Raw genomic sequence first — 23,384 nt, 5'->3', positions numbered from 1 at the left:
GGTGAGAACAGGACGCTGTCCCGTTCCCACTGCCCGGCCCCCCAGCTCTGCTCCCCAGGGGCTCGGGAAGGATGTTGGGAAACAAGAGAAGCCAGAGATTGGTAGAGACAGAGATGCTGAGAGACACAGAGACAGATACAAAGGGGAAAGTTTCAGTCAAAAGCAAGTATTGAAGTTCATTGTGAGCTTGAGCCAGCGCTGAGCGCTATGGGAACAGTGAACGAATGGGAAGCTGGAGGCCCTGCCCTCAGGGACCTCTGGACTGGCCTGCCATGCGCACACTCCTCCTTGACTTAGGGTTACTCACAGAGCCATCTCCTAAGCAAACAATAGGCAGAACCCTTGTGCGTGCACAGTTGGTGGCACTTAATTGCTTCACCTCAACTACATTTCGTTTCCTCCCTCCCAGCAGGCTGGAAGTTCCTCATGCTCCCAAATCCCACCTCCCGACCCCCTCAGGGCTGAGAGCAAGTTGGCCACCAGAGATTGCACTATAAATGCTATCTGGTTGAGCTCCCACCCTGGCAGAGAGAGAAGCCCCCTAGCTGGCCCTAGAATTAGGCACTGCATTACCTGGGGTGGAGGGCAAAGTGTGAACTGCCTGCCCTGGGGCAGGAAGCAGGCTTTAGAGCTGCCCTCACCCCCACCCCGCCCCCACCCCCTGCTTCCCCTGGGCCTCGAAGAGCCAGCTATTCCCACCCCAGCCTCGGCATCCCTGGGGGCTCGGGGTGGGCCTCCTTCCTTCCAACTCTCCTACCTGGGCCCACAGTTCTCAGCAACCACTCCCCTGGGAGACAGATCCTCTGAAAAGTGGAGAGAAGTCCAGGTTCCTTCTGTCTACTGAGGTTCCAGATGCACTTCAAAATGAAGAAAAACTGAGACATGTTTGAAATGTGTACACTTGACAAATTAACACTTTTTAAGACAAAATGATGTTACAATATAATCATGCTAGTCGCAAGGTCATTACAGGATTTTTAGAAATGTTTCCCTTCACAGGGAACTGCAGGCCCTACTTTATCATGTAAAGTTCTATGATAATGGGCATATCAGAGTCATTGTAGGATTCCTTCTACTTTTGTATATATTTGAAAATTCCACAGTAAAAGTTAAATCATTTGTACTGTAAATCCCTTCTTTCTGTTCTGTGGGAGGGTGACAGTGTGACTGAATGAAACCACACTTGGAGATAACTTCAGAAGCCTACATTGGAGGCCCCGTGTGGCAATGAGGCCTGAGCCATATGGCCTTTATGGTCTTTGAGGAGCCCTTCTCTGAGAATTCCACTCACCTCAAATAAGTTGGACATGTTTCCCCTACTTTTAGGCTGAGACGGTAACAGAAGGGACTGAAAAGTGGGATTCCCTTCTGCACAGGTCAGGACCCCACAGAAAAACCTCCCACACACCCCCATTCTGGACTGAAAAGTGGGATTCCCTTCTGCACAGGTCAGGACCCCACAGAAAAACCTCCCACACACCCCCATTCTGGGCCAAGAGTTGCTGTGAGGGCTGCTTCAAGGGAATTTCTGGGACTGAGGTGCATGTATACTGGTGTGTGAAGGCCTAGACTAACCCTCCAGGGAGATCCCTCCCCTTCCTGTTCTCAGCCTCCAGCCCCCATTTCCAGCCTCTGTGACCCGGGCCTTTTTCTGACTCAGACAGCTTCAGGTTCTAGACATATGTGGGGCAGTAGGAAAGAGCCCAGGTCTTGAAATCAGACAGACCTGAGTTCTAGTTTTGGCTCTGACACTTACCAGGTGAGGGTCCTTGGGCAAGCTGAGTGATCTCTCTGCACCTTAAATTCATCATCTGTAAAATGAGGATAATAATACTTGCCTCAAATTGTGGCAAAGAGGATTGGAATTAAATATCAACGTGGAAGAGCCTAGCATAGCGCTTAACCTATTAGGCATTTGACAAATGTCATCTTCTCCCACGTGATAACAACCATGACCTTGCCAGCCAACTTAGTGCTTTACAGATATTCTCAGTTTCAACACTTACATCAACCTTATGAGATTGACATTCTTACTCTGTGTGGTTAATTTTTTTTTTGGCGGTACGCGGGCCTCTCACTGTTGTGGCCTCTCCTGCTGCGGAGCACAGGCCCCAGACGCGCAGGCTCAGTGGCCATGGCCCACGGGCCCAGCCACTCCGCGGCATGTGGGATCCTCCCAGACCGGGGCATGAACCCGTGTCCCCTGCATCGGCAGGCGGACTCTCAACCACTGCGCCACCAGGGAAGCCCTGTGTGGTTAATTTTATGTGTCATCTTGGCTGGGCCACATTGCCCAGATATTGGGTCAAACATTACTCTGGATGTTTCTTTTTTTAATTTTTTGGCCGCACCGTGTGGTGTGCAAGATCTTGGTTCCCCGACCAGGGATCGAACCCGTGCTCTCTCCAGTGGAAGTGTGGAGTCCTAACCACTGGACCACCAAGGAATTCCCACTCTGGATGTTTCTGTGAGAGGCTTTTTGAATGAGATTTACATTTAAAATAGGAGTAAAGCAGATTGCCCTCCATAATGTGGATGGGCCTCATCCAATCCACTGAAGAGCTACATAGAACAAAAGACTGACCTCCCCAGAGAAGGAGGGAATTCAGATAGCCTGTGGACTTGAACAGCAACGTTGGCTCTGGCCTGCTGGGTTCTCTCACTGGTCTATGCTCATGTGGGCTAGGACCTGGCCCTCTGCCCACTGTTCCCAGCCCCAGTCAGGAGGAAGTCAAGACAGAGTGAGACCCTGCAGATATTGGGTTTGCCAGCCTCTACAACTTCATGAGACAAGACCTTACATTTCACGGATATATCTCCTATTGGTTCTGGTTCTCTGGAGAACCCTGACTAATACATCTGTTTCAGTGAAATGAAATGGGATAAAATGCAAGAGAGGTTAAAACAACCTGCTCAAGATTATAAGGGAGGACTGCCCTGGTGGCGCAGTGGTTAAGAATCCGCCTGCCAATGCAGGGGACACGGGTTGGATCCCTGGTCCGGGAAGATCCCACATGCCGCGGAGTAGCTAAGCCCGTGCGCCACAACTACTGAGCCTGCGCTCTAGAGCCTGCGAGCCACAACTACTGAGCCTGCTTGACACAACTACCGAAGCCCGTGCGCCTGGAGCCTGTGCTCTGCAACAAGAGAAGCCCCCACAATGAGAAACCTGTGCACCACAACAAAGAGTAGCCCCTGCTCGCCGCAACTAGAGAAAGCTCACATGTAGCAACGAAGACCCAACGCAGCCAACAATAAATAAAGCAAGAAAGAAAAAGAAAAAGATTATAAGGGAAGGCAAGGCTGGAGTTGAAATCCAGATCCATTGGTATTTGCCTTGATGCTTAACCAACATGGTTACAACACAGCATCTGATCCCTGCCACCCCTGACCTCATCTCCTCACACTCTTCCCCATGCTCCTCCATCCCACTCCTGGCTTCCATGTGTCCCATGTGCCACCCCATGGCCTTTGCACATGCTGTTCCCACTGCCTGGAACAGCCATCCAGCAGTTATCTACACTTCTATGTCCTTCACCTCATTCAAGTTTCCATGCAAATGTCTCAGAGACACCCTTCTGACCATGCTATATCACATGGTACACTGTCACCCTTTAGCCCCTCACCTAGTTATATTTTTCTTCACAGTACTTCTCACTACTTGATACATTAAATATTTGTTTGTTTCCTGTCTGTCTCCTACCATTTCATTGAAGCAGTTTGTTTTCATTGCAAGCTTCATTGAAAGCAGAGATTTTGTCTCTTTTGGTCATTAGAATACTGCTTGACGTAGGTGCTAAATACATGTTTGTTAAAAGAACCAAGAACCCCACTAGCCATACACCATTGTCACACTTTGAGCTCTTTGCTAAAACTCAACTTCCAGCCTGCATCAACTCCAAACTGCTGAATCCTCAGAATCAGCTGAATGTTTCTGTCAGCGGCCAGCCCTGTTTCTGGATCCCTCCTGCCTCAGGCTATTGTCTTTTCCCATCTTGGTCTCCTCTAGTTCACCTGATTCACCCAGACCCTTCTCCAATCAGCAGCACAATCTCTGATGCACTATTTCTCCTGAAAGCCCGGCTGTGATTTTGTCTGTATGTGTTTTTGTGGATTACATGTCTGTCTGTCCTGTCACCCCAACGGAGCTGTGGGTGCCCTGAGGATGCTGATAGAATTAACACAATCTAATCACCTGGAACCTTCCTCAAGGACCCAATAATCACCATGGCACCTGCTGCCTGACAGGACACACACAGGCACACATGGGGACCTCCCACTTCTCTAAGGGGGGAAGATGCTGACCTGAGGGACCAAACCCAACACAAATACTTTGTTTTTAAACATCTTTATTGGAGCATAATTGCTTTACAATGGTGTGTTAGTTTCTGCCTTAAAACAAAGTGAGTCACCTATACGTATACATATATCCCCATATCCCCTCCCTCTTGAGCCTCCCTCCCACCCCTCTAGGTGGTCACAAAGCACGGAGCTGATCTCCCTGTGCTATGTGGCTGCTTCCCACTAGCTAGCTATTTTACATTTGGTAGTGTATATATGTCCATGCCACTCTCTCACTTCGTCCCAGCTTACCCTTCTCCCTCCCTGTGTCCTCAAGTCCATTCTCTACGTCTGCATCTTTATTCCTGTCCTGCCCCTAGGTTCTTTAGAACCATTTTTTTTTTTTGTAGATTCCATATACATGTGTTAGCATACAGTATTTTTTTTTGTTGCAAATTTATTTTCCCAAATTTCTTACCATTTATTTTATAATTTTGTCCTTTATTTTATTTTTACTTTATTAGGTAATCTTTTTTCTTGAATTTTATTTATTTTTTATACAGCGGGTTCTTATTAGTTATCTATTTTATACATATTAGTGTATATATGTCAATCCCAATCTCCCAATTCATCCCACCACCACCCCACCACCACCACTTTCCCCTCTTCATGTCCATACGTTTGTTCTCTACATCTGTGTCTCTATTTATGCCGTGCAAACTGGTTCATCTGTACTATTTTTCTAGGTTCCACATATATTGTTAGCATACAGTATTAACACAAATACTTTTAAGGGGTCTTTCTTAGGTAGCCTGACCCTGGCTGGCCTTTCCAGCCTCACCTCCTGCCACTCCTCCATGAAGCAGTCTTTGTGCCAGAGACAGACACAGAGGGTTACTCACAATGCCTCTCAAGCCTCCCTGCCTTTGTTCAGGCTTTCCCTTGGCTTTGCAAGCTCCGCCCTCAATCACCACCTGAATTCTCTTACTCATCTTTCCAGTATCACCTTGGGCTTTAGGGCCTATTTGATAGAGGCTCATGCCTTTCCTGAAACAGTCAATCCCTTACTGTGTGTTGTACGTAATTTTGCATATTCTCCCATCTTTAGTGCACTTTAGAATAAGGGCTCCACGGGAATTTCCTGGTTGTCTAGTGGTTAGGACTCTGTGCTCTCACTGCCGAGGGCCTGGGCTCAACCCCTGGTCGGGGAACTAAGATCCTGCAAGCTGCGAGGTGCGGCCAATAAATAAATTAAATAAATAAATAAATAGAGGGCTCTAGATTTGGAATTTGTCTCTCACTGAAACCAAAGCTTGCCAAAGGTGGGACTTCCCTGGTGGTGCACAGTGGTTAAGAATCCACCTGCCAATGCAGGGGACACAGGTTCAAGCCCTGATCCAGGAAGATCCCACATGCCGTGGAGCAACTAAGCCCACGAGCCACTGCGTGCCTAGAGCCGGTGCTCCACAAGAGAAGGCACCTCAATGAGAAGCCCATGCACCGCAGAGAAGAATAGCCCCCGCTCGATGCAACTAGAAAAAGCCTGCGCATAGCAACAAAGACCCAACACAGCCAAAAAAAAAAAAAAAAAAAAAAGCTCGCCAAAGGAGAAAACTCCAACAAATGTGAGAAAACTGAAGCTCAGAGGTTAAGTTACTTGCCCAAGGTCACATAGCTAAGTAAAGGAAAGAGGCAGGACCCAACCTCAGGACATCTGGGGCTCTAAAAGCCCAAACTTTTAACCCCCAAGCTGTACTGCCTTTCATACCCTGCTATAATCACGTGTACTTGTGGCCTGCTGTAGCTGCAGAAGGGTAACAGTCTGTAAAAAGATTGAAGAGAAAGGAATGGGACCATAAGAATCTGCTGGCTTTCATCCAATGCTATCCAAAGCCAAAGACCCTGTGTCCAGTAGATGGGAGTCTCTGGAGTAGTTATATTTCCTGGGACCAGGACAGCTGGGTCAGTTTCGCTGGAGACCATCAAATGCTAACCTGTCCTTCCTTCTGCCCCTCATCTTACATTTATAGAAGCCCTCTGGGTTTCCCACGCTATGCTTGGTCCTGGAGTTACAATGGTCCTGGGTGGCCCAAGCAGGGAAACAAAACACCTACAGCTCAACATGGCAAGTGCCATCTATAAAAGAGAGACTGTGGGAGCTCAGAGGAGGAAGATGGTGTCCAACCCTGCAAGACAGGGTCAAGGCCCAGGAAGGCTGCTTGGAGGACGTGTTACTTGAACATTAGAGAAATATGTACCCACATTTTCTTGTGGCATATTTAGGGTTTCACTTTTCACATGAAGTTTTGTCTAATGCACTGCGAATTTATTTTAGTATAAGATGTGAGGTTGAAATATAACTTAATTTACTTTTTCAAATGGTAAGCTTGTTGCAAATGTTTTTCAAATAATCCCTCTTTCCTCACTGGAGATGCCATTTCTATCATATGCTGAAATGGTGTATGTTCGATCTATTTCTTCACTTTTTATTCTGTTCCATTGATCTAGGTAGGGAGATGCTATACCTTAGTGGCAAAGTTTGCAGGCTCTGCAGTCTAGTCTGACTATCTGGGGCGTACCTGTTTCTTCATTTGCGAAATGGAGATAATAATAGTACCTACTTCATATGGTGGCTGTAAAGATTGAATGAGATTATGCACGTACAGTACTCATTACAGTGCCTGGCACAGAGTAATCAATCAATGAATGTCAGCTGCTATGACGATCCCTATCTGCCCATTCCTATACCAGTAACCCAGAAAGGTGAAATTACTAAGCATATAGCTTTGAGTCAGAGGAGACAGTCTGCTACTTACTACCCTGCATGACTTCGGGCAAGTTACTTACCTTTTACCTACTCTCCGCTTTGGTTTCCTCATTCATACATGGGGATATAAAAGTACCTACTGCAGCCTGTTGTGAAAATCAAACATGCAGTGTCACAAAAGGCATGACACATAATAGCCCCTCAATGAATGTTTAATCTTCTGCTGATTATTATGAACTATAATTTTTTTTTTTTGAACTATAATTTATTTTCTTTTTATGTGTTGCAGGGCAAGCCCCTTCTCATTATCTTTCCCCCCAAAATTTTCTGGGGAGTGGCAATCTTTCAGGGCCACATCTATTGTGGGTGAATAAGATAGAATTTCTGGATCTGCAAGGCTGATGCCTGGCCCCTGAACTGTGTTGAAAGTCGCTGTGGCTAGTGAGGTCTTGAGTGGGTTACTAGTAGGATTTTGGGGAAGGGAGTGGAGGTGGGCCTTTGAAGCTCATATAGCAGGTTTCTAAAAATATTTTAATTTTGCCTTAATTTTTACTTTAACAAAGGAATTTGCATAGTTTAAAAGGCCAATTATATATATTAAAAAAAGGCCAACTAGTTCTGTAAGGCATTCAATGAAAAATAACAGTCCCCTGCTCCATTCTTCTACCCCCTCCCTACACATACACTCCTCCATAAACCACTCACAAGTTTCTTGGCTGCTTTTTTGGGTACTACCTCTATATATTTTTTGTTTGTTTGTTTGTTTTTTGGGCAGTGCTGCACGGCTTCTGGGATCTTAGTTCCCCGACCAGGGATTGAACCTGGGCCACAGCAGTGAAAGCGCTGAGTCCTGACCACTGGACCACTAGGAATTCCCAATATTTCTAAATAACATGTTCATATTATTATTTTTATTTTTCTATTTTAGATATAATCAATTGACTGCCTGCCATGGAAAATGAGGATATAGTTCTCTCTAATCCTGACTCTCTCCATATACTCCCCTCCCCCACCCTCTCAATTCAAATATATTCCAAATTTTAGTTAAGTCAACACTTAGTGTTTACATTATTATGGCTGTGAAAATATTCTACACAGCTGAGTTATGTAGTGTTTGTGCTAAGACTCTGTGGATCTGTAAAAACTGGTTTTATTAATTAACATCAGGGATATGGGGCTGAGAAACTTTGTTCTCTAAAATCATACAGTCACAAGTTTTCTGTTAGAAATCAGGCAGTGAGAATGGAACGTCCCACTGTTGCTGGAGGTTTAACGCATGTTGATCACTTTGATACAGAGAAGCAGCCTCGATTTCCAACCTAGGTGCAAAGCTTCAGATAATTGGGGTTTTGGACATAACATTGTACAATTATCTTAATTATGTAGTTATCTATTACATAATTATCTAAAATTAGTTAACTTTGTAGTTTCCAAGTGGATTCTCAGTTCACTTCTCAGTCCAGGCTGTTGTTAACTCCTTCACTTACATCTGTGCTTACCTTGAACCTGTCAAAATACTGCTTCATTTAAATATCACCTGAACTCAACCACTTCCCATATCCTGCAATGACCTGGCTTTTTCCTTTGTTTGATGAGTGGCTCCACAGTTCCCCTGGTGTGTGCTCTCTCTTGCAGCAGTAAGTGAATAAACCTAACTATCCAACTACAGTTATGTTCTTAGTGGTCTTTATCAGACAGGCTTTTATAATTCTCCTTCCTTTCTAACTCTTTGTTTTCCCCGAAGTTAATAATTGCCTGACCTTTTCTTTCACTCGGTTTTCTATATACCTATCATGAATTCATCCCCCAAATTCTGAAAGACGTATACACCTTCTCTTAATACCTTAAACACATCAGGTGATTCCTCTGTCCCCACAGTTTTTTTCCCTTAAAGACACCCTCTTGAAGCACTTCTTCTTCTGGCTCCAAGTCTTACAGGTTGCTCCTCTGAGTTTCTCTTTTAAAATATGACAACCTCTGTTCTAACACCTATCTCAGGGCACCTGTTGTCAATGCATCTGCTTTCCTGACTCCTGCTTTCCTCCTTCCACCCCAGAAGGGTCCGTGTCTTGACATCTCTATTTCTCCAAAGTCTGTCGTGACGCTCAAGAAACGTTCCACTGACTGAATGAATAAAAGAATAAATAAGTGAATAAATGAATGAATGAATGAGTGGAATTTTTGTGCAGGAGAAGTGAGTTTAAGAGGAACGATATTACATTCCCATCTAGTCGCAAGGCTTAAGGGTGTCCTCAGGCTGTCTACAAGCCCCACGCCAGCTTGGAGCGGGGTCTCGAGGGAGGGAAGCAGCACCGAATGCCCTCTGGGCCCAGGTCGCGGCTGCAGGAGCGGAGCCGGCTGAGCACATCCTAGGTCAAGTCCGCGGCCACGAACTTGCCAGACGCCGCTCGAGGACTACAACTCCCAGAAGGCCGCGCGGCGGCGGAGCACGAGCCGTGGAGGATTCCGGACGCTGACGTCGGAGCCGTGCGGCTCTGGGAAGACGCTGGGCTGAGAGGTAAGTGTAGGAGGAGGGCTGAGGGTTGAGAGTGGAGGGCGGAGGGCGGGAGCGACAGAGGAGCGGCCCTGAGGTTAGGTGGTACGGAGGTGGGGGTGAGGTAGAAGGACAGGGAATGGGTCTCAGATGAAGAGCGGGTAGCGGGGTGTCAGGGACCTCGAGCTCTGCTTCCTCTTCCCGCAGTGACCATGACGAAATTAGCGCAGTGGCTGTGGGGGCTGGCGCTCCTGGGCTCCACCTGGGCTGCTTTGACCACGGGAGCCCTGGGCCTGGAGCTGCCATTGTCTTGCCGGGAGGTCCTGTGGTCACTGCCCGCCTACTTGCTGGTGTCCGCCGGCTGCTATGCACTGGGTACTGTGGGCTATCGCGTGGCCACTTTTCACGACTGCGAGGACGCCGCCCGCGAGTTGCAGAGCCAGATCCAGGAGGCCCGAGCCGACTTGGCCCGCAGGGGGATGCGCTTCTGACACCCTAACCTCATTCCCGCACGGACAGCCTGCTCTCCCCTCCCCCATTAAAGCGCAAGTTTATTTTCTAACTTTGGTTTGAGTATGGAGTATGGATGATGGGAATTGGGGATTCTGTGTACCAGCTGTTGATAAGTGAGAGGTAGAAAAGCCACCTTCCTGAGGCTCTCTCAGCCTTTATCTTTGCATTCTGCTGGTACTTCCTCCTATTTGCTCCGAAGGAGGCAAAGACACCGTTCTCAAGATGTCTCAGTACGGAAAAGTCATTTCACTTTCCTGGTCTTTTTAGCCCTGTTAGGAAGGACTTCTTGAAGCCTATTCTTCTTCATAACATCCAAGCTCTGTTCTTTTTAAGGCCTTCCTACGTCTTTACAACTTCTTGGTTCTTTCAAATACCTTTTCGGAGCCAACCCTACCAGCCCAAGAGTAACTGTGGATCAGACAGTTCCCGTCTACCCTTCACCAAACCAGGCAGGTTGACTATCCCTGAACAGAGAACGAGCCTTGATGGGCAAGGGGTAGGAAACAGTTTATTTTAAGGCACATTCTAAAGATTTCCCCCGACCTCCCAAATTAAAAAATAAAATCTTGAAAAAAAAAAAAAAGTGATTCATCTCCCAGGTTCCATCCAGTCTTCTAAGTAAAGCCCTTTCTTTAGTCCCTGGATTCTCAAAGCAGTTCTTTTCCTTTACCACAACGCACTTCACCAGTGGAGGTGACCAGCAGGAAGAGCTGAAACAAGGTTTCTTTGGTAGTATGTTGGCATTAAGGTGCCCAGTGGTCAGGTGAACTCCCTCAGGTTTGTAGAAGTTGATAGTTCCTGTCTTGCTCCTGGGGGTATTTCCAGAAAAGCCAGAAGCGAATGAAGCTGGTGAGGATTCCTGGAAGGTTGGGCACCTGAAATCACAAGGGCTGCTATGAGGAGAGGAGTTGATTTTCCACCTCGTACATCTGTCACCCCGCCCCTGTTCTGCTTACCACAATGTAGGGATCTTTTAGTCGAAACCCATAGAACGTCCAGGAGGCAGAGGTGAGGAGGGTGGCAATGGTGAGTGAAAAGGAGAGACGTTGGGTCGATTTGGTACGAATGACCTTGGCCTGTGGGAAAGGATGAAGAACACTCCTAGCAAGGCACATAGTAAATCTCCCACCTTGCCTAAGAATTTCCTCAGAAAAAAAGTCAAACGTCCTCCCTGATCTTCTGTTACCCAACCTTTCCCTCCTGCCCCCCACTCACCCAACTCTACTAACCCGTCTCCTTCCAGGATTTGGGTCTTTCCTTCCTCTGGAGTATAAGCTACAGTCTCTGGCTATGGGAGACTTATCTTCCTTTTCTCCCTGGACACCCCCACTCACCAAGTCAGCTAGTGGTGAGAGGTACATACTGATGGTGAAGACACTGCAGAAGAGGCCCAGCTGCTGAAGCCGGGTCTCAGTGTCGGGCACCAGGAGCCAAAAGTAGCCAAAACCCAGGACAAGGACCCCCAGCAGGGTTGCAGTCTGAAGGAGCACAGCATGCTGCAGAGGAGAGAGTAGCCTTACTTCTGGATGTACCAGGAGCCCTCTCTGACTCTGCTGCTGGAATTAATTCATCCTGCCCTCTCCCAAGCTCCAGTTGAGGAGCCAGCCTTTGCCCAAGCCTCCAGTATTGCACTTGTTACATCCTCTTTCCCACCAGTGGCTTGAGCACATGTCTGATCCACGCACAACCCTGGAGGTTTCTAGGAGAGGGAAAGGTATCCTTTTTTGGTGAGCTTGCTACACAGAGTAGGAGCTTAATGCTTGTGTGAATGGGGAAGCAGAGCGGATCATCTCACTCTCAGCCACTGGCACTGACTTTGAAGGAACTATGGAGACAAAATCCCTTTCCACTCAGGTTGCTGGGCAGCAAGGCACCATCAGGCTAGGCAGAGCTACCAGCTTTGTCAGAATGGGGGACAATATGTGAGTCTCAGCAGGCTGGCTTCATGGCGGAAGGAGGACTGCAAGGCTGGAAGGGTGTTCCAGGAAAAGTTGGCAGTACCAGCGTGTCATAGTCTTCTAGGAAACAGTGTTTGCCCTGCCAGCAAGGCAGGGCAGGGCATGCAGCAGAGGAAGGGGCTCTACCTTCCGATGGCAGTAGTGCAGATACACCAAGATATACAGGGTCTGAAGCACAGCACCCACGGCGTTGACGACGATTAGCGTCCAGTTTCCCTTCAGGGCCCCATAACTCAGCCAGCTCAGGTTGCTGCAGGGTGGAGGGGAGGGACATGGGCTCGCGGGGTTGAGTGTGAGCGGGGGACCCGAGGGGCCTCGTCCACATTCCTCCTCACCCCTCCCCAACCTCCCTCAGACAGCCTTTCCCGCCGCAGGCATCGCCCCTCTCACTTGACATCCGTGGTGAGAAAGGGCAGGAACTGGACACTGTCCACACTCCGGGTCATCCGCATGTGCTTGAGGTCCGAGCTGTAACGGGGACCCGAAGGCAGGGGGGAGAGGTGGAAAGGGAGGACCAGGCTGCTGGGGCGTCGAAATCCCCGATGCCTGTCATCCTTTCTGGACAACTGCAGACCCCCGGCCCTACCCTCAGCACCCTGGCCTTCTCCCTCAGGGAAAGTGACCAGCCTTGCCCTTGTACCCCGGCCCTCTCGACCCGATTCCACTTTGACCCTAGGTTCCAGATGCAGCCTGGGGCTGCGGCCACGTCTCTGTCCTCTCTCTCTCCTTTCCTGACTTCCTGGTCCTGCCCCAGCCCAGCCCGTCCGCGCTCTCACAGGCCGGTGGAGAACATGCCGAGGGTGAAGAGCACGCAAGCTCCGGAAAGAAGCGAGTCGGCCAATCCGCCCGCCTCCATCCCTCCCCGAGTCGGATCCCGAGCTCGGCGCCTGCGGCCAGCTAGCAGGAACCGGAGCCCGCGACGCCGGAGCCCCGCCCCTTTGCGCCCCCGGCTCCGCCCCTGCGCGCTCGGCCATCCCCCCCGGAAACTGAACCGGAACCCGGCCCACCCTCAAGCCGGAGCTCAGGCCCCGCCCCTGCGAGGGCCTGTTTCGACCCCACCGGCCCGCTGTCGGCTCGCAGGGTTTCCTGTCTTCCCGTTGCTCTCGGTTTTCTGGCCGGTCTCCTTCCTAAGGCTCCGCGGATTTGTCCCCGGCATCAGCCGCTCCACACTCTGCTTACTCCTTGGATCACCCAGACCCCCAGCTTCAGCTCACTTTCCCACAGGCCGCTAGCCTACGTGGTAGAACTGAAAAGCTTGCTACCCGGACTTCAACACGCTTTCACGGAGGGCCGCAGCTCAGAACTTCAGTTACCCAGGGATTGGGAGATTTTTCGCTGTTTGCTGAAGCCTCTTTCCGGTCTCTTCCCTAAGTAACAGGGACTGCCAGGAATCACCAAGTCTTTGTGTGATGCCCTCCCCCTTCAGCCACGCTGCCGGCTTTCTGGGACTTGGCCAATCCACTGGACAAACGTGTATCACCGACCCCCCTAGTCCAACCAACTTGCTGCCGGGAACTCTCCCTCCCAGACTCCCACACATCTCTGCTGGTGGGGCTGTGGGGCGAGCCGCATGCCTCAGCTGGCAGGCGTTCCGAGCGGCTGCCCTGACTCACCCAAGAGCCTGGGTACCTGAACAGTACGCCAAAGCCCAGCGCTGAGAGGGTGCGAGTGGGGCGGAGGTTGGACAGGAGGAACTTCCAGAGTGGGGTGCAGCCTAGGACCCCACTGCTGTGGGGAGCACTCCTATCCTGGACAACCCTCAGAGGAGGAAACACCCCACCCTTGTGGGCTGGTGAGGGGCATGTATTCTTTTCAGAGAGAGGAGAAAAAACTCAAACCCAATTGCTACTGACATAGCACTGAGCCTAGCAGCAGCAGGGACTCAATGGTCATAAATTAGGATGGAAGGGCAGAAAAGCACGTCCAAAAAAACAAACACATTGCTTTATTTTGAGACAAAGAACATTGTATAAAAAAACTCCAGTTGTAGAAATCAGCAGACACACATCTAGTTCATATACAGATTCTGTACTCGTGGGCCCTGCCCTTCAGGCTACAGTCAGTCTAGGCACAGACTCTGTGCACATGGGCACTGCCCTTACAGCTACACTCTAAGAACAGGTTGGCACAGCCCCCCTGCTGGCACAGCTCTGTGGAGTGATGCCCCAGGGTGGGAGAGGATGTAGTGACTGGCTAACAGTCCTCTCCGTGGCACCTCCACAGAGAACAGTCTTGGGGGAGATGCTGGGTCAGCCCAAGCATGTTGCCTCTCCTGTCCCTGGCTCCCAAGCAGGAAACTGTCTCTTGCTTTTCCTTCACAGCCATCCTGGCTCTCTCTGGGAGGGACATCTTTGCCAAGCTCAGTGTCCATCCATGTAAGCCCAAGCCCCTTTCAGCTCGGCTCCCACAGTGCCCTTCTTAAGAGGCCATGTCCGCACAGCCCGTTTCTTTGGCTTAAGGGCAGGAATGAAGGGGAAAGGACTGTCCACTTCTTTGTCCATCTCTCTGAGGTGGAGGCGAGGATGGCACTGTCAGGCTTGCTGACCTCCTTTGGGTTGAAAGCTTTAATACTGACCCGTTTTGATGCTGCTGGGTGGCAGCTTGTGCATGTGGTAGGAGTGGTTCCCAGGACTAGGGCTTTGGGAGGGGCCCCAGGCAGGTGAGGGAGGCCCGCCCTGCCCCCTCAGCCCAGTTCCAGTTCTTACAGTGCACGCAGCATACACCTTCATAGGGTTTGCAGCAGCAGGAATGGCAGGAGCAGCACAGCCCAGGCGAGTGGGAAGAGGCGGGGGGCGGCACTGTGACCAATGCTATGTAGAACCTGCACCTCTGGGTCATCTGCAAGGTGAGAGGGCAGAGGCCCCCAAGGTGAGCGGCCCCCCTATTGGCACTGGCCCTCAGCCCAGCGAGGTTCCCCCTGCCCCTGACTGGCAAAAGAGCCACCTCCTATACCCAACCTCTTCAAGCAGACCCCCTTTTGTGCCCCAGGCCCAATTTGCTCCAGCCACCTACCTGCTGGAAGCCTCTTCTCCTGTGCATTGGCATGGGCCTGAGGACTGTGAGCTGAACGATAAGGATGGTCTTAGGTCAGGTACTTGGTACACCAAGGAGGCAGAGGGGTGGGAATGCTGGGTGGGCTGGGCAGTGGGACTTCCCAACTATCCCAGATCACTAGACCAGGCCCAGAATAGGGATGGAGCAAGGAGGCCCACAAGGCTGTGACACTCACTGATTTTGCCATTGACGTTCACCTTCAACCTCAAGCACTGGTCTTCCTGGTAGTGGATGGGTTTGGCTACAAAATAAATCCAGAGAGTGATAAGGAAGGAAACTTTTTTGGAAGAAAATATAAGCGTAAATGTCTCTGACCCTGCTTTCTCAGTCCCTACTCATTTTAACCCCTCTCTTCCCTCTAATCTTTGATTCTCACCTTCCTTAGTTTTTACCCACTTTCTGCCCCAAGTTCAGTGCAAGCTCCCATTCTTGGGAATAACCCCTGACTTTGGAGGTGGTGGTAAAAAGAACATAGACACTGTCCCCTCCCTACAGCCCATCCTCCACTCCCCCCAGCCTGAAGTTGGGGGCAACCTGCACAATATGTTCCCCTTACCCGGCCACTTTGTCCTCGCCCTGCCTAAGCCCCACTGACAGGGTGAGGCCTGGATTCATTCTGTACAAAGCTGATCTCACAACTTGTAAAATCCACCAGTGGCTCTCCACTGCCCTCAGGATAAAGTCCAAACTCCTTAGCACTTCTTAGGCCCCTATGCTCTACCCTGTCTACTTCTCCAAGCTCCTATCTCCCCACTTCCAAGTGTCCCTCCTGTTCCAGTCAGTCTGAACCATATGAAGTTCCCTGAAGATGTCATGCTCTCTTTGCACACGTCCCCTTGTTTGGCCAGCTCCTCTGTCTGTCCTGAACTCTTGGGTCATCTTCCCCAGGAAGCCTTCTCTGAGGTGCGCCCCCCACCCCAGACCAGCAGGTACTCAAGTCATTTCCGCAGGGCCCCTGAGCTCATATCTACCATATCACCCTGTTCTAATGGTCTGTTAATCTATGTATGTCCCTTTCCAGGTTCCTGGAGGACAGGGACTCTGTAATGTTTTATCTCTGCACCTATAGTGCCAAGCAGAGTGCCCAGGACACAGTAGAAGCTCACTCCACATTTGTAATGGGAATGAACGAAAACAGACTTCAGGATTGGAAGGGGCCGTCCGCTGCTTGCCTTCCCACTAAGCATGTACTGAAGCATGTACATCATGCCAGGTGTGTCCCCCAGTGTATGCACCTGTGTGCATGCCTCCCGGGCACTCACAGATGTAGTAGTAGCTGTGTCCCTCTTTGAACTCCTTGCCCAGGGTAAAGGGTGTGAAGCGCTGGAACTTCTCAGACAGCTTCTCTGGGCCATGCCTGGCACTGGGCTGGTTGCACTGCCAGCGGACCTGGTCCTTGGATTGGGGTTGGCACAGTTGGTACTGCTCGCGCTCCACCAGGTACAGTGTGTACCGCTCCATGGCAGCGTCTGCCACAGACTCATCCTCATAATGAGGACAGATGATGTCCAGGTAGTCATTTAACTGCACGTGTACTGTGTAGTCCTCATTCCGAAACCTGGGCATGCACAGAGGCAGAGAAAGCTGGTGGTCACTCAGAAGCCAGGCCAGAGCCTTGAGCTTCCAAATGTTTACATGACCTCTCACATTTCATACTGGACCACCGCCCCCACCAAAGATTTTTTAAAACTCTCAACTTCCAGTATTTAATTTACTGATCTTGATCTCTTTGTTTTTTGGGTTTTTTTTTTTTTTTTGCAGTACACGGGCCTCTCACTGTTGTGGCCTCTCCCGCTGCGGAGCACAGGCTCCGGACGCGCAGGCTCAGCGGCCATGGCTCACGGGCCCAGCCGCTCCGCGGCATGTGGGATCTTCCCGGACCAGGGCACGAACCCGTGTCCCCTGCATCGGCAGGTGGACTCTCAACCACTTCGCCACCAGGGAAGCCCTGATCTTGATCTCTTAAATATCTTTCCACCATCTCCAAACATTCCATCATCTGCCACTAATCCTCTAAATAGCATCCACTTAGTATCTTTCAGGTATCAAGGCACTTCCCATAACCTCCCTGATATTTACCTAAGGATAGGCTTCTAAATATTTCCTCTGCTCACTCTTCTACCTATAAATATTTCCCCAACTCTATTCTACCACTTGCTCCTTTAACTGCTATTAGACCTCAATCTGAGAACCTACTGGCCCATTCTATAATCAAGATCCACATAACCCTTTCTCTTTCCCATGGTAGTACTCGGCGTCCAACAATCTGTCTTCACTTCTCTTACTCCTCTCATTTTTCCCCTTGACCCACTGAGTATATCTCACATTGTTCAACTTCACTTTTCCCCCAACACCCAGGACATCCATGCCCACAGATAATGTCCAGTCCTTTTGAGTTAAACTGCTTTAATCAATTCATCCAGTGCCCTCAAATCTCCCCTTCTAGCTACTCAAATCTATGCTCAGCTCTCCTTGTCCACTTCTCTCAAAGCACCCCAAAACCTCTCTGTCCCTTTATCTCCAAAAGCCATACTTTCACCTCTTGTGAAATGAGCTCCAGAAATGCTGGAGTTCTCAGATCTGAGAAGGCCTCTCCCCTCTCTCTTCCCAAGATGGAGCGAGCTCCCCTCCCCCAGCCCATTCCCCCCAGGCTCCAAAGGCTCCAGCCGACTGCCCACCGACCCCTCCCCCGCAGCTCTAGACACCTGGCTCCAGTCTAGGTGGGGTCCTAGTAGGGGAAAAAGTGCCTCCCCACCTCCCTCTCCAAGCCGGTCAGCTTCTCTGAATTCCACCAACCACTGCCAGCTAGAGACTCAGCAGAGTTGGCTGCCAACTTGCTTCAAACCAAAGCCAGGGGCATGGGTGGTGGGGAGAGGGGCAGGGGTTAGGGCAAGAGGCCTCTGAGGTGGGCACCCACTGCCCAGTCAGCATGACCCTTAAGAGGCCTGGCTCTGCAGGAGCAGGCCAGTGCTCCAGCTAGGCTTACCAAGGCCCCTCCCCCACCCTGGGGAAAAAGAGAGAGAGAGAGAGAGAGAGAGAGAGAGAGAGAGAGAGGGAGGGAGGGAGGAGGCGCAGAGAGAGGCTTTTAAAATTCCTCTCTGGAGAGATAAACATAGAAGCCATTTCAGAACAGGTATTTCAGCTCTGGGTCTGGCGTCTTTCCTCCATTCCCATGACGGGCACTGACTCATTCTTCATCTACCTCTGCCACCCACCCCAGCATTCAGGAGAACCTGTGAAAATTTCCCTTGTCAAATGTGGACAGCCCCCAGGACGGCCCAGTGCCCACTTGCTCTGGGCACTGTCCTCCAGGCAAAGGGAGCTGACAGGTCTGAATGGGTGGGGTACCTGCCCCTCTAGCACCAAGGAGGCCAGGCTGCAGCTCACAGTGGCACTGCCCTTCTTCCCATGCTGCCCCTGACTGGGGCCTGGAGATCCCAGGGCTGACGCCCACTGCCCTGAGTCACCCATGCCAGCCTCATACCCACCCAGCTCATTACCACCTCGTCTTTGCCCTCAAGCGGGGCCTGGCTTAGCTGCTTGTGGCCTCCACTCTGGGCTGGCTTTCTCTTTAGTCCTGGGTATGGTAGAGTGTGTGTGTGTGTGTGTGTGTCCAGATGGACAGGGCAGAAGCTGTGCTTGGTGGGTGTGCCCATCACCCCCCTCCTGGGGGTACAATCTGCTCCACTTAGCACTCCTTTGACTCTTGCTCTCCATCTGGGAAAGGGGGGCAGCGGCGTCAGGGAAGGCGGGGAGGGGGGGCAAGGAAGAGGCTCCTTCCTGAAAGAGAGGAAACCTGGGAGCTTGGGAACGGAAAAGGCCAGGGTCCCCCCCTCCCTACTCCTGGCTTCCTGTCCCCTCCTCCTCCTTCAGCCAACACCTGGCACAGGCATAAACAGGGACTTTGCTCTCTCCCTCTAGGACAAGATTGGGTCAAAGAAGCAAAGAACAGAGAGCAAGGAGCGAGGTGGGGGAGGGCTGACTGCACTGTCCCGTCAGACGGCCAATGGGCAAGAGGGCATTGCCCTCTGGGTTGGCAGCTGGCTGTTCCCTCCCTGCCCAACACGCCACAGACGACAGACCCCCTACCAGGCAATGCTGCCCAGGGTCAAGAGGAAACTGGCACAATCTGTTTCTCAAGGGGAGTGGGGGGTAGGCCTGCTAGGGCTGCCGGTGGCTGGGCTGAGTGAAGTGTTTTTCACCCCGACCCCAAGGCGTCCAGCCCTCCTCTCCTGACTCCACCTTACCCCCCTCTCCCGTTTTCCTGCAAATATTGTTCCCATAACTTCAGAAAACTCAAGAACAAAGAACAAAGGGTCCGATGGAGCTTCTCCCTCCCCATACCATTTGCCTCACAGCCCTAAACCTGCCCCGGAGAAATTAACTCCTTCCTGCCCAGAGCCCTTTGTAACCCTTTTAACCCCTTCCTGTCCTCTGGAACCTTTCCCACGACCTCCCTCTCCCTTTCTCTTCAGTTTTACTACCTGAACCTCAGATACCCTCAAGCCTACCCACACACAGCATATGTGCCTCATTCATGCCACCTCAAAAGACTCTTGAGGGGGGAGGGCTTTCCAGGGTGACCTTAAATACAGAATGAACACTTAATGCTGGCAGCCCAGGTCCCTCCTGAAGGGTCCTTCCAGGATTACAATAAGCATTCTGCTTACTCCGGATGTCAAGACCTGTCAGTGTGGGCAGATGCCCAAGTAACACACAAGGAGAGGCACAGAGGCTTTCTCAGTGGAAGGGCCTAGAACAAGAGCCCTGGCGGCCAGACAGAGTGGCCCCTGCTAAAGGCAGGAACTGTTCAACGCGGGTCCCTCACTTCGGAGTAACAGGGGTGCCAGAAGGAAGGAAAAGAGGGGAAGTGGCAGCGCCTGTGCAAGCCGATGCGGGCAGGGTCCTGCCGTGGGGTGGGGTACTCCCAGCTATGGGGGAGAAGAAAGTCTATGGGATCCCTCCCGCCTCCGGTCACCTCCCCGAGACTCAGGTTAGGGGCTAGCCGGGACAGTTAACCTGGAGCGGGGAGCAGTGCCAACCGGGCGCCCAGGCTGTCGGCCGGAGACTCGGGGCTTACTTGGGGTTTGAACTGTTCCAGAAGACGGTGTGGCGGTCAGCAGCGGCCAGACTGCAGCACAGACCCAAGAGAGGGGCCCAGAGGAACTCCATAGCGCGGGGCCGGGCCAGGCCGGGCGGGGACGAGGGTCTCCTCCGGGTCTGGGTTCCCGCAGGCTTTCTCCGCGGCGCACTCAGCACAGTGCTCACAGCTCTGGGCCCTCCGCCTCGCGACTCCGCCTTTTGGGCCGGCGCCGCCCGACACCCCGCCCCGCCCCCGCCCCGCCCGGTGCGCGGCTGCCCTGGGCCTGGGGGCTGGGGAGGTGGAGGAAGGGAGGGCAGGGGGGAGGGGAGGAGAGGGGAGCAAAGCGCGCACCGACAAATCTGCTCAGCGCTGTGTGTTTGCTCACTCGTGGATCCGCGTGCAGCTTTGTGGGCCTGTGCTGGCTGGTGGGTCTGTGTCCCCCGCCCAGTCTCGTCCGGGAGAAGGGAACGAACTCCACGTGCGGGTCTGCTAACCAGCGGGTGCGGGACCCGGCTGGCGGGCGCCGTGCGCCGATCTTGAAGGGTGCGAGGTTGTTGATAGGTCCCGCACCTTTCCCGAGTCTTGCACACCCAGGCTCGGGCGCCCGCGTGTCCACACTCTCCTCCTACCCACCCCCTTCCCGGACTCTGCGCTCGGCTGCGTCTCCCCACACACGCTGCTGTTTGTTTTTGTTGGGTTTATCAATGTTGTCTTTGTTTGGGAGATTGTGTCATCGCCTAGATGCCGGGAATAAAGTGCAACCCTGTGTGTGATCAAGTGTGTAACGTGTGCGGCCGGGGCTTAGGGCGCCTCTGTCCGTCAGTGCCTGTGAGAGGGAGGAAGACTCGGGATTCTGGGCCCGCGAGGGGGTTCGCTCTTGTTTCTAAGGCTCCAAAGGGCACTAATGACCTGTGTGTGAGTGTGTGCTAACACGTGTGTACCGTGCGAACAGGCTTTGAATATGGACTGTGAGAATCTGGGCCTGAAGGGTGACAGACTGTAACCACACATGTGCATCTGGCATGTGTAAATACGTGTGATGGCGCGCAAGTGTGAAAGCGTTTGTGAGTAGTATCACAGCCACGTGTGGGGAAGCGTGTGAAACTTTGACGTACGTATGCTAATGTTTGTGAACAGCGTGTGAAGAGGAGGGGAAACATGCACAGGAGAGCAACGTCTGGGGGCTGGGGGCTGAAGGCGGGGAGGGGGTTTTTGTGCAGCGTCCCAGACTAGGCGACTGGGTCTGGCCCAGTTTGGGCTGGGTCTCCCAGTCAGTCAGGCCCCAGTATCCAGCTCGCCACCCCGCACCCGGAGCAGTGTAAACAAACCCGCTGGAATTCGCCTCTCGGGGCTCCTCTTCCCGCCAGGATCTGCACCGTCTGGGGCAGGGGTTGGCGGGTGAGTGACTGCCTCCCAGATCTTGGGGCGGAGAGGGCGGGCAGGTGTTTGATCAGGTTCGTGTGTGTGTGTGTCTGTGTGGGTGTCTCTGTGTGTGTGTGTGTGTGTGTGTGTGTGTGTATCTGGAGCTGGAAGTCCTAATGCTGTATGACTGCATGCGTTTGGTGATTCATGTGTGTAATTGTGTGGCTGTTTGCATGCCCGTCCGGAGTTGATTTTGCGAGTCTGTACACACCCCTGGCCAGCCGTTCCAAGCGGCTGAGCAACGCGGGAAGCCGCAGACCCGGGGCCCCCTTGAGGCTAGAACCCAGCTTCCCCGGTTCCCAGGCTGTTTCATCCTCCTCCTTTACGGCCAGGCCTGGCCGCAGCCCCTGTAATTACGCGGAGCCGGAACGCAGCTGCTAGTCCGGCGCTGGCCCCGCCGGGGAGGAGCCTGGGACGGCGGAGGGCCTGGGCCGGCCCTACCCCGTGGGGGACGCAAGTTGCTAGAGGCCCTACTCAGCCGGATTCCGCCGCGCGTAGGATAAATATTTACCCCGCGCGAACTAGGGGCTTGGCTCGGTAACCTGACGGCCGGGTCCCGGCCAGGCGTTGCGCACGGCCCCTACCACCACCCCCTCGCGCGCACCTGCCCCCAGGCGACGTGCCCGGCCCTGCGTTTACCCGAGGTGCAGCCCGCCCCTCCCGCCGGGGCCGAAGTCTACCCGCCGAACCAGCCCCAGGACGGCGCCTCACGCGAGTTTTGCTCACCTGGGAGGGCACCTGGGTGTCGGCCACCCACGTGTCCCAGGCGAGATTACCCCACCCCTCTGCTCGTGTCCCAAAGAATAGAAGTCCCACGAGGGCAGGGAGTTTTGCTGGTTCACTGCTGTATTGCCAGCGCCTGGCACAGCACCCAGCACGCGTAGTAGGTGGTCAAGAAATCTTTGTTGAGTGAGTGAAATCACTGTTCAGTGTTACTTCTGCGGCACGTACTGCTCTGAAAAGAAACCAGAAGGGTTGGAGAAGGAAGGGGTGATGGTAGTTCTTCAGAGAGGGTGGCCCAGGATTGCCCCCTGGAGGAGACAGTTTGGGGCACGTTCCCCCGTTTCTCTGACCGCCGGGATTTCTGGGCGGGAAAGTGTGGGGTCCCCTGGGCTGCGCCGCTCGGGCCGGGCAGGTTCGGGCTCGCTCGGCCCAGCCCGGCGGGGCCATGTCCGTTCCCGCCCTGCCTGCGTGTAGTGGAGAAGAGGTGGGGGGAAATTCTGGGCACGAACGGGACGCGGAGCCCTCTTTCCCCAGCTTGGCGCTGTCCCCAGCATTCTCTCTGAAGGCTTGGAGCTCAATCACTCTTCTCCTATCCTAGTATTTGTGCGTATGGGGGTCTTTCGTCCGAACTAATGGGACACCTCTAGACCCCAGCTGTTGTGATGAGCACCTAAGGTAAGGGTGCGTCTAGGATAAAATCCCTGCCCTTGATTAGCCCTCAGACCAGTAGGGGAGATAGAGAAGCCACCATTTATACAATAGACTTGCTACGAGGAAAAGCCGAGATTGCAAACCCACAACCTCCCTCGCGCTGCCTGGACACTCCGACAGCCGCTGCGACTCCTGGTGGACCAGGAGGAGAGCTGCAGGTACTGAGAGACCCAGACCGAGACCGCAGAAGGGACTTTGGCTCGGAGACTCGACCTGCAAACTAGCTCAGCCCCGTGCCTTCCCCCATCCCAGCCCCCAGCCTGCCCAGGCGGGTCTTGTCTTGGTTCTTGCTTTGGGCTACCTCTCACCACAAAGTTGTGCGCCTGTGTTGGCTCTCAGCATCGCCACCCTCAGGCAAACATCTGTGCTCAGTGGCGG

At 52.5% G+C, this 23,384-nt stretch overlaps 3 protein-coding genes across 5 annotated transcripts; 1 reads left to right on the top strand and 2 right to left on the bottom strand.

The window, feature by feature from the left end:
- The first annotated feature begins 9,516 nt into the window (after positions 1-9,516).
- On the top strand, positions 9,517-10,104 carry DPM3 (dolichyl-phosphate mannosyltransferase subunit 3, regulatory). The gene is made up of 2 exons (XM_065890613.1): positions 9,517-9,566; positions 9,750-10,104. The coding sequence occupies exon 2, from the start codon at positions 9,755-9,757 to the stop codon at positions 10,031-10,033; it is 279 nt and encodes a 92-aa protein (XP_065746685.1). The 5' UTR covers positions 9,517-9,566; positions 9,750-9,754; the 3' UTR covers positions 10,034-10,104.
- A 437-nt stretch (positions 10,105-10,541) lies between these two features.
- SLC50A1 (solute carrier family 50 member 1) lies at positions 10,542-12,869 on the bottom strand. 3 transcript variants are annotated; one of them, XM_065881620.1, is made up of 6 exons: positions 12,790-12,869; positions 12,404-12,481; positions 12,140-12,263; positions 11,390-11,551; positions 11,012-11,131; positions 10,542-10,930 (listed from the first exon to the last, which is right to left on the bottom strand). In XM_065881620.1, exons 1-6 carry the CDS (start codon positions 12,867-12,869, stop codon positions 10,829-10,831), a joined length of 666 nt encoding a protein of 221 aa, XP_065737692.1. In that variant the 3' UTR covers positions 10,542-10,828. The 3 variants fall into 3 exon arrangements, with proteins under 3 accessions (XP_065737692.1, XP_065737706.1, XP_065737699.1); XM_065881634.1 differs by lacking the exon at positions 11,390-11,551 and having other exon boundaries at positions 10,829-10,930; XM_065881627.1 differs by lacking the exon at positions 12,790-12,869 and having other exon boundaries at positions 10,829-10,930; positions 11,390-11,533; positions 12,404-12,465.
- A 1,869-nt stretch (positions 12,870-14,738) lies between these two features.
- EFNA1 (ephrin A1) lies at positions 14,739-20,239 on the bottom strand. Its single transcript, XM_065896025.1, has 5 exons — positions 20,148-20,239; positions 16,330-16,625; positions 15,243-15,308; positions 15,026-15,076; positions 14,739-14,851 (listed from the first exon to the last, which is right to left on the bottom strand). The coding sequence occupies exons 1-5, from the start codon at positions 20,237-20,239 to the stop codon at positions 14,739-14,741; spliced, it is 618 nt and encodes a 205-aa protein (XP_065752097.1).
- Between the last annotated feature and the right edge of the window lie 3,145 nt (positions 20,240-23,384).

Source organism: Phocoena phocoena, chromosome 1, assembly GCF_963924675.1.
Source record: "Phocoena phocoena chromosome 1, mPhoPho1.1, whole genome shotgun sequence".
NCBI lineage: Eukaryota > Metazoa > Chordata > Mammalia > Artiodactyla > Phocoenidae > Phocoena > Phocoena phocoena.
Note: the sequence above shows the minus strand (reverse complement) of the source record. Positions and strands in the feature narration are given on the sequence as shown.

What these genes read in the sequence shown, in the direction of transcription:
- DPM3 (XM_065890613.1), top strand. Translation starts at nt 9,755, where the DNA reads ATGACGAAATTAGCGCAGTGGCTGTGGGGGCTGGCGCTCCTGGGCTCC.
- EFNA1 (XM_065896025.1), bottom strand. Translation starts at nt 20,239, where the DNA reads ATGGAGTTCCTCTGGGCCCCTCTCTTGGGTCTGTGCTGCAGTCTGGCC. An exon ending in TGGAACAGTTCAAACCCCAA is followed by an intron (nt 16,626 to 20,147) that starts GTAAGCCCCGAG and finishes GTGCATGCCCAG; the next exon opens with GTTTCGGAATGAGGACTACA. An exon ending in GGAGAAGAGGCTTCCAGCAG is followed by an intron (nt 14,852 to 15,025) that starts GTAGGTGGCTGG and finishes CTCACCTTGCAG; the next exon opens with ATGACCCAGAGGTGCAGGTT.
- SLC50A1 (XM_065881620.1), bottom strand. Translation starts at nt 12,869, where the DNA reads ATGGAGGCGGGCGGATTGGCCGACTCGCTTCTTTCCGGAGCTTGCGTG. An exon ending in TCTCACCACTAGCTGACTTG is followed by an intron (nt 11,132 to 11,389) that starts GTGAGTGGGGGT and finishes CCTTTCCCACAG; the next exon opens with GCCAAGGTCATTCGTACCAA. An exon ending in TAAAAGATCCCTACATTGTG is followed by an intron (nt 10,931 to 11,011) that starts GTAAGCAGAACA and finishes TTGTGATTTCAG; the next exon opens with GTGCCCAACCTTCCAGGAAT.